Source organism: Leptidea sinapis, chromosome 24, assembly GCF_905404315.1.
Source record: "Leptidea sinapis chromosome 24, ilLepSina1.1, whole genome shotgun sequence".
Classification (NCBI taxonomy): Eukaryota; Metazoa; Arthropoda; class Insecta; order Lepidoptera; family Pieridae; genus Leptidea; species Leptidea sinapis.
In genome coordinates, this window is record NC_066288.1 from 5369195 (window position 1) to 5379919 (window position 10725).

Sequence of the window (10725 nt, forward strand, 5' to 3'; positions counted from 1 at the left end):
GATTCTTGTCTCAGATGACAGGTTGAATTTTGAAATTCACTGAATTAAATTCTTAAATTTTGACATAATAATGCTAATATCAAGCGATTATTGTGACAAGTTCTCCATTCTTGAGGATAGTATGGCCAACTCACTTTATCAATATGTCATTTCACCGAAGCTGTTCACCGCTGCGTTGAAAGATGTCTTTATGCTTCTGAACTGGAAGGCATCAAAATCAACGGCGTGTATAGATATATAAAATAGAAGAAGAAGAAAATAAATCACTCATTTTCGATTTGCAGACGATATTGTAATCATGGCTGAGACCATGGATGACTGAAGCCATATCCTCGATGGCCTCAATACATCTTCCAAAGAAGTTAGCCACAAAATGAACTTAGACAATAAATAATAATCAGAAATGAGGAGATCCGTAGAACCAAAGTCATTGACAAATGTTTACGAAACTGTAGTGGCAGTGGGCATGCCACATAGTTCGACGGACAGATGGCCGTTGGGGCAGTAAAGTCCTCGGATGTCGACCACTTTTTGGAAGTCGCAGTGTTCAAAAAGGAAAATAAAGATAAATAATGATAAAACGATTGATGTGAATATAATACTTCTGGAAACGGATCGCATTGAACAATAAATTCATTCAATTATTATTATCATTAAACACGTCACCTCATTATGAAGCTAACATCTAGATACTGATGTCAAATATTAAAAATAGGCTAAATCTTGTGAAGCTCAAACTTCCCAAGATCAAATATAAACTTCTCAACTGTATTGTGTGTCTTTCTTCACCAAAACCACATTACAACCATCATGGCATCTTGACAACACTTGACATACTTTCTGTTGTGTAGAAAACGAGTCAGTTTCCCATCATTCTCAAAATAAGAGAAACTTTGAAAGAGTGCTATGAACTCAAAATTAACATAGTTTTAGCTTGGATTTCAGGTCACATGGGCATCTCTGGTAATGAAAATGCACATGCCTGTGCTAGATCAGCTGCTCATTCAGGTTCCTTTCAGTATTCAGAAATATTCACTCATGACTTGTGCTCTACCCTGAAACCCAAGATGTATGAGAGTTGGTCAAACATTTGGCAAGTTTCCAAAACTTTAAAAGGCAAATTTTATGGAGAACTCCAACCAGAAATTCCTCAAAAACCTTGGTTCTCAAAATGTAGGTTTCATAATAAAACAATAATCTCAACTATATGCCGCTTACGTTTAAACCATGCCTGCACTCCAGTCTTTCTAGCAAAACTTAGAATTAGGGATCATTCTCTATGTGAATTTGGCCTTGATGAGGGAAACATGGATCATTTATTCTTTAGTTGTCCCTTAATGCAATCTTCTCTACACAATTATACACCCGCTGAAGTCCCCCGTCCAACCTCCGTTAAATGTCTCCTCTCCCTAGTTTACACTCCTTTTGTAAATATTTTGTGTAAATATATTAAAATAAATAAGATTAAGTTGTAAATATTATTTAGTACTTATATTAATTAATTATTTAAGTATTTCTATTTGTGTATGTCATTTATAGTCTTACAAGCATGTATATTATTTGTTTCAGATATTATTAGAAAATTAAACTTTATGTAATCTGAACACCGATTATTACCGTTAAACTTAGAAGACACATACTCAAAGCTTGGTAGTCTAATCTAACGTGATTCTGGCAAATCTGTGGTACATCTTCCACAGAAGCCACAGTAGGAAGAATAGAACAGAATAGAACGATAAAGAAATTTGTCGTAAACAAATAAAAGAAATCTAATACATTTAATAATTTATTTAAAAAAGTGTAACTCGCTTTATGAACTAGATACTAATATTTTTTATTTTTCTACAATCCACGAGATAAAATTAATCCATGTCTTCTAAACGTTCTCTCGTTAACCCTTCAATAAGAGTAGAATCCGGTGGGAGCCATTCACAGCTAGTGTCCTCCGAAGAGCATACCTGATAAAAATCATTAATTTAAAGATGACTCGAGGTTGAAATATTTACTTTTATCAATATCTCAGGATAACAATAGCAAATTATAATATCTAAAGACTACAATTCAAATTTTAATATTTTTATTCAAAATAGGCGTTGAAATCACTTGTTGAACGACGAAAACTACTAATAAATTTTCGAATTTGGTGATTCGAAAATTAATTATGCCTCAGAACTGAGCAAAACGATCGCACAAAACTCAGCGGGAAAATTCAATGTCTCAAACCCACTAAAGTAGTTTAGTATTGTTTAAAAGTATATAAATATCTGAAGGTGAAACTGGAGTTTGTCTTAAAAATAAATTGATTTCATCCGAATAGTATAATTGTATTATTCTGATTACATTCACGTGCGCAGCGCGTGCCAAATAGTCTTTGCCTCTTTCCGTTATGGGTCGTCGTGTGTGACATTAATAAGTTTCGATGCTTAAGAGAAATACTTTGCAATTTGTCTCTATTAAGAACCAACCAAAAAGTGGTAAAAAATTTGCACATTGTAAATGCCTAGTTGAAATGGATAGCTTTGACCAAATGAGGCTATAGTCGAGACATTTCGGAGGAGTCACCACTAAGCCGACTAAAATTCAAATTATTCAATTTAATTCGGTAACTTGTGAGGGCATCACTAATTTCAAACTTTCTTGAACTATCAATAAGAAAATAAATGAATGGAGTATGGACAGAGTATAAACACAAAATGGCGCGATACACATATTCATATTCACGACGATACAATATGGGTACCCTCAAAAAGCGCTTACACCCTCCTTTAAGGCCGGCAACGCCTCTGTGCTCTTGGTGATGAGTGAAGTGTTAATGTGGATGGCGGTGATCACTTAACACCAGGTGCCTCGTACACTCGTTTGTCGTCCTTTTCCATAAAAAAAACAACGATGCCATTTGTCTTGGCGCGGTGATGTATTGCTTCGCAATCGTTACTTTCGGATGACGCGTTGGCGCGTCGAGCTGACTTTCGATTTGTGACTGACGGGTTAACTTTTTGCTGTAGTTTTATTTTCAATATTTTCACCTATAATAGGAAATATTACAAAGCAAACCCCTATCTAAATCTAAAATTTTATCCATAAGTATTATGAGAGGCCCTTCTCTATAAGTAATATAATTACTTACTTACAAATAGTATTTTTTGGGGATACACAACATAATGATTGTTGTTCTAGTCGTCTAATAAATATTCATATATATTAATGTTGTTATACCCACTTGACATTTACAGCTAGCTGCTTCCACATAGTGATATACTTCTGTACCATCTTCAACACCAGGATCACAATGACGGAGAATTACGGATGCGTGCTTTCTTTCACCGTGTACACATATTGGATGATGCGATTCTTTATATGGGAACTGCCAGTGCGATATCTGTGAATTGAACCGTTAACAATTATACTTAGAAATAATATTATGTCTCGCACGTAAGCCCCCACTGTGATCCTCGCCCGGCACGTACCAATGTTTTATCGGTATTCGAATTCCTATTATGTATTTTTTAATTATCAGTACGGTAGTAGTCACTGACTTGTATAAATACCATTGGACAGGCTTTTTTTTGCCTATTTGAAGCGCCACTCGCGAGCGTCCAGAGAACTAATTTTGACGTATAATACAAATGGCTGCAAAATAACGCACAATACACTGAAGTTTTTTTGCATTTCGAATTAATTTCGTTCGTTTTCCCTGCTATTAATAGTTTAAGAATCAACGTAATAAAGTACACAATTTTTTTGTAAATAGTTTCCCACCATCTATCGATGTTTGCTGAGGTTGTCATCACTAGTTTTAGTACCACAAACTCTCACTACATGGCCAACAGCGCAAAAAAGGCGAATATCAAACAGGCACGAAACCACTTTGACAGTTGCCAGTCTAGTGGTATATAGTATAGGTCAGTGGTAGTAGTACAGTATTTTGATCGCGATATTACCACCCCCGCGCGTAAGCTTAACGCTTATAACGTCTGTATGACGTCAGGTGTTTTTATAGCCATGGAAAGGCTAGCAGGTCAAAAAACAAAATTGCTCAAACTATAATCCTTTGATCAATATATGTAGGTACTAGAATAACGGCAAAAGAAATTGGGATATAAATAACGTGTAACTATGTATTTGTGTTAAGTATTGTTAAACAACATGTAACACGCTAGTCCTCCCTTAAGATTATGATAAAAAAATGTTTTACCGTAATTAATATTAAGGTGGTTTTAGGTAAATAATATTTTTTATCATATATTGTAACATTTGATTGAAATGATTATCGTGTCTTTGTCAATTATTCCTGATAATACGACACATTAAAATGTTAATTGTATTTAAATGATAATTCGGTAGGTTAGGTTAGTTAAATAATCAAATGAGGACAGTTTTAAGAGGAACTTTTGTTTTAAAATTGATTACATATCGATGCATATTATATATTATTAAATATACGTTATAAGCCTTACTTCTTTATATATAATAATTTTATATATATTTATATATTTAACCTTATATAAAAGCCCATCTTGAGGCCAATATGGATCTATGGAATTCAACTGTGGGGTTCGGCAAGTGACTCCAATATCAGTATAATACAAAGATGTCAGAACTACATCCTGAAACAGATCTCAAATGCACCATGGCTTCTAAGAGTTTCTGAAATTTATAGCAACCTACATATAAACATACTAAAAGAGGAACACCAAAGTTAAGTATAAAAACAAACTGATGGCCCACCCAAACCAACTTGCTGTGCAATTTATACTAGATAGCCATGATTAATTCAAGAGGAATTCCTAATGAGGAAATTACTCTGATCGCCAACAATCTCAGAACACATCTGTTCATAGTCTCTCGACTGATTGCATGATAAAACTATTAAAAAATTTATGCCTTACTTCATAGGAGAGACAGTATCCCCAACACGACATGATCTTCACATCATCCCAGCATCGTAAACCATTGAAATCCGTTTGAACAGCCTTATGGGCATATCGTTTTAGCTTACATCGAGAGCTAGACGTAGCTGTTGCACAATATACTGACAAACAAACTAAAAGTAATGTAATCAAGTTTTTGATGTTATATCTTTTCATATCGGGAGATGAAAATTCACTTTAATGTTAACGACGCTTTGAATATCTTGATTATAATACTGTTCATTCTTAGCAGTTGTTGTTTTTATAAGGATTCATTGGGACGTCAGGAACATGTAAATTCCGCATCAGTTCACATAACGACGGCCCTGCTCCGAGCCATTAGTTTAATTACATTTTAACTCTGCAAAATTCAGATTAATGGAATATATTTGAATATTTTTACAATCGTCGCTATAATGCGATCCTTTTTATATCTTTATTGAAGTAAACACTTCTTTTTGCAAACCGTACATATATTTTTCGTAAGTAATAGGTTAGGCTGATCCCGTCACGCTCTCAGGTGAAAGGCTCGTTCGTGGGATGTGGGGACCGACGTGTTCACCTACCGAGAAAGATATAATAAGCAGCATTTCGCGTGTCACTATTAATTTTATAGTTAGGTATTATTGGTACGTAATACAAATTATTTTAACAATTATTTGTTTTACATTGTTTAGGTTAGTGTGTGTAGTTAGTGGCTTAAGGTGATAATATTATATAGTGAAATAAAAATATATAAACTTTAAAAAAACATAATTACTCTTATTTCTTATTCTAGTTATCACAAGCCCAATATAGTATCCGTTAATACGAAACCAAAAATAAATAATTTGATTTAAATAGAATTAAATACAATGATATTTAAAAGTATAGATAGGTTACCTAGACAACATTCGGTGTTTGTAATTGATACACAAACGCACACATGAATTATTTAACATTGCAATAGCACACTACATTACGATTACACGTCAAAGAAGGATAGTAAATGCAATTATCGCAAGTGAAAAAGAGATAAGTATAATTTGCTAATTGCTTCGTATTTGCATAGCAAAAACACAGAATCATTCACCAGATATGATTTTTTACCGTACACCGTGATTTATGCTTAAAATACGACTCATTCATGAGTTCATGTAATAAAGGTTATAAAGTAGTAAAACTACATTTAAATTAGGTAAATTAGGTGTTATTGATTTAAAAAAAAAAATTCATATTGATTATAATATAAAGCCACATTGATGATTTAAATTATTTGTACATAAAATAATAAAAAACATACAGACATATCAAAACAAAACCGAAATGTACTAACAATAAGGGTTCCATTTTTACAATTTTACTAATGACGGCTCCCAAAAAGTTTTAAGTTTACAATTTTTATTTCTTGTATATTATATTATTTATGAATGTATTTTTGTTGAGGGTTTATTACAATAAGATAATGGGAGAAACAGATAATGATCCATTGATTCTTCTGCAGTTAGCAAGGGATATACCGAAAGGGCAGGGTTACTGAAAAAACTCTTACGCAAGCAGATAGCATTTACTGTCTACGTCCGCTACCTACCCTAAAACTTGTTTTTGTAGTTTGATAGTTCAGCTATACGCACTTGTTCATTAAAAAATATTAAATTTCGTATTAAATTCACTGCAACAACGTATTTTATACATCATTTCCTAAATTGTCCTAAACTATGTTACCTCGATCATCCCGCAGCAGACAGGGTAGTTGCGATACATTCGGAGTATTATCGTATCGTTATCACAAATGTGTCGTTGTCGATATTGCGAGTAGACCTCCTGGTACGTTACATACATTCCAAGATTAAGTACTAATAAAATATCAAATAGCCTGCTATTACTAATCTTATTCTATACCACCTTTATTATAAGACTTTGAAAGCCAGAACTTATTGTAATCATCATAATATTATTTAAGAAAGATGCTCACTAACTAACAAGAAAACTCAAGTTCCGCAATCAAGCGGTTACGAACGCTATGTATTCTGCCTACGATTTCACTTCTGGTTGATTAATCTATGACACATACTATTTGTCCTTGTCGCGCTGCAGTTGACATCATAATCTCTATCTTGCTCGAACCACCACGGTAATAATTCGAGATTTATTTGTAAATAAGAAATAAAATCGTGATTAAGTACAAATACCACGTTCTTTTATATACTTTCGTATGAAATACCTTCACTCTTATATATCTTGGAAACATTTAGATTATTATTGTCACGCCACGAAAACGTTCGGATTAGCTCGCTGCTATTAGCCGACTAAATGAAATTACGACAATTGTCTGAAGTTGTCTGCAACAATTTGCGCGCGCTAGTGCGGTATCTACCTCTTTATTGTATATAATATCATTGATTAAATATATATATTCTAATTCTATATATAGAATTAGATAGATAGAAGGACGTTTTCACGGCTGTCATAGTGCATAAATAAGACTACTAGACTAGACTAGACGTATAATTGAGCTTAGTAATTACTACATAATATTATAATTTTTTATATTTCAATTAATTATGGCAGCCCTTGTTCGAATAAAGAGATCAGGATACTCCCGTGCCACTTAATAAATTAAAGAAAAAATAAAATAAAGAGATCAGGGCCATTTTTGTGACATATATATATACACATATATACAGGATGGCAGCTGCCACGCGATCCCCATAACCAAAACGTAAGCAGATTTAGGAATGTAAGGAATGGTTTCGAAAACTATTTAGTTATTTAAAAAATATGTATTTTTGAATACGCACATACCTTAGTATTATTCTTATTTCTTCTTTTTAAGTAAAAATTAAGATCGCCGGAATATGTTGGATAATGGCCGTTTCAGTATTGCCCTACTTAAAGAGAGAAGGGTTTACTTTGATATGATATACCTTTACAAAGTAATAAATGGACTCATCGACTCTTCTTGCCTCCTTTCTAAAATTAACATCCGAGTACCCTCACGTATTGCTCTTCGATCTCAACGCAGTTTTACCTCTAATTTGTCACTAACAAATTATACTAAAAACAGTTTCTGTCGACGTGCCCTAGATATTTATAACTCTTTATTTTGTGATGTTGATATATTGCATTTATCCATAAATGAATTTGAAAACAGTATTGGTGTAGCTCTAAGCATTTAAATAAATACCTAGTCTTTCTTTCATATTATGTTTCGGTTTTTATATGTATCAAAAGGTTTAAGTATTTTTGTTGCTAACTTTTTCTAACATTAAACATTTTGTATTTAGTATTGTATTTTATAGCATATAATAATATTTGTAAATCCTATATACTAATTCATTACGGTAAATGATTGTAATCATTTTTTTTATTATTCTTTGTATTATGCTTCCGCACTATAAATTTAATATAAAAATATGATCTATTGCTAACTTTTTTTTACATTAAACAATTTATATCGTGTAATAATACTCTTCACAAGTTTAATCGATTGTATCGGCAAATTATGTTAACTTGATATGTTCATTTTTCGGTTTATGTAAATCGGTCTAATATATTATTTTAGTTGCTAGCTTTCTCGAGCACTACACAATTTATAATTTATGTTACAATATGTGGAACTCTAGGTCTGTTTGTTTTTATATATTTATTGTCATATTTGTTTAAGACTGCATGTTTCCCAAATAAAAAAAAAAGGGCAACGTAGGACCGATCGTCATGGCGATCTTTGGTGTGGTCTTTGACCAACAGTGGACGTCAGCAGTGAAATGATAATGATGATGAAGTAAATATTGGTACTTATGAAAATTATATTTGTTGCCGCGTCAAATTTTAATTTTTGTACATTCTTACCGAGTTATATCATATGTACTACGGTGCTTCGTTGCCACGACGAAATCAAGCGTCATAGTCTACCCATAACAGTGTCGTAACACAATACAAAACAATTTAAGGTATATATTATATAGTAAGAGAATATGACCCTGTTGTGATGTTCACACTGCACCCATGTATGCATGCATGTTTAAAAATACCTTGTTTTGTACTGTGCTGTTGTCTACCGTTTTTAATCGCATGTTCTCACTCCATCGTTTAAAGCAGGGGTGTTACGGATATTCGCATCCGCATCCGCATTTAGGGGAACATTCGTATTAATTCGGACATCCGCATCAATTTATACGGATCTACTACGGATGCGGATGCGGATTGCGCATTTTTTAATTGTTTTATAGGCAATAAGTATTAAGTACGGCCAAAAATTGTTTTAGTTTTGTTCTCAAAATTTGTTTCGTATAAGTTTTAGGTACAGGTTATTTTTTAAGTATTTTAGGCTATAATATTGACACACTTTTTACACATATTATCTTGCCCCATGTTAAGCATATATAGCCTGTGTTATGGGTTACAAGACAATGATATATTTAATACAATATACTTACTTAAACATACATAAATTCATATAAACAAACATATAAACATACATAAATACATTTAAACATCCATGACTCGGAAACAAACATCCATATTCATCATAGCTTGCACCTACCGGGATTCGAACCCGGGACCTCTAGCTTAGTAGGTAGGATCGCTAACCACTCGGCTATAACACGGACGAGTAAAAAAAGAAAGAACTCCGTGTCACCATACATATATCAGTGAGGCACCAAAATAAGCCGATAAACGTGTAAATACATAGCCACACGCATACACTTACACTAATACAAGTCGGTCGGCCGCCATTATGAAATTTGCTATCGTCTGTGACAGATCAGTATGCGTCGCAATAAAATATTTTAAAAATGCCGTCGTGCGTTGTGAAAAAATGTAAAAACAATACTATAAAAGTATTTCTGGATATATGATTATTTAAGGGAGAAAAAATTGTGTAACTGGTATACCTCGTAACCGCACACACACACTAGCTTTAAAGTGCTTCACTTGCTAATATCACGGCGCGGAGTCGTTCTTTTTTTACTAGTCTGTGGGCTATTAGAATTCAATATGATCAAAAATTGTTTAAGTTTTGTTTGTTAGTAGTTAGATTTTCATGGGCTTAAAATTGAAATATCCTTAAAATATCCGCATCGGCATCGGCATCGGCATCCGCATCCGCGGATGTAAACGTCTAATAATTTATTATTATTTATATGATCTGCGGATGTCAAAATATTTGCATCCGCAACAACCCTGGTTTAAAGTTGTCCTTATCGGCAGTCTGCACTCCGTTCGCGTACCGCCAGAGTCTAGACGCTCTCTGTAATTCGTTATAATATACTATCTATCAATATTTGGAGCTTCTCTGCTTTATATTATAAAGCTTCGCATCTTTCGGGCATCCCTAGATGGCTTTGTTTTTTTTATAGATATACATAAAAGTGTGCGATGGTATCAATATATTGAGGATAAAGTCACTCAAAATCCGTGTATGTAACACGATTCCAACACTTGCTCACCCGTGCTGAGCGCTCCAGATTCTCAAGTCGGGGTCCACCCTCTGTCTAGATATTATGTGACGACGATGAGGTGTTGGGGAACTTTCATTCTTCCAAATAATTAATAGCAAAACATGGAACCTAGTTATACCTTTAGGCTGGCGAGATACCTGGCCGTATTTTTTTAAATAGTACTTACCTAAAATAAGTACATAATCATTTTAATTAGATTACATTCGAAAATTAGTATTTATTCAAAAGAGTATCTAGTATTGTCAGGTCACTGATGTTTCGGTCTTATTTTAAAAATAAAAATTCTTCAGAAATCAGAGATGTCAATTTACAAGTTGTGATGACACTCTGAAGCATTTGCAAACATCAATATTATGTAGAAACAATGAGAT

The 10725-nt window shown here is 33.4% G+C and overlaps 1 protein-coding gene across 1 annotated transcript; it reads right to left on the reverse strand.

Moving 5' to 3' along the window:
- Positions 1-1773: 1773 nt before the first annotated feature.
- Positions 1774-5131, reverse strand: LOC126971708 (glycoprotein hormone beta-5). Its single transcript, XM_050818107.1, has 3 exons — positions 4890-5131; positions 3221-3379; positions 1774-1958 (listed from the first exon to the last, which is right to left on the reverse strand). The coding sequence occupies exons 1-3, from the start codon at positions 5085-5087 to the stop codon at positions 1863-1865; spliced, it is 453 nt and encodes a 150-aa protein (XP_050674064.1). The 5' UTR covers positions 5088-5131; the 3' UTR covers positions 1774-1862.
- Between the last annotated feature and the right edge of the window lie 5594 nt (positions 5132-10725).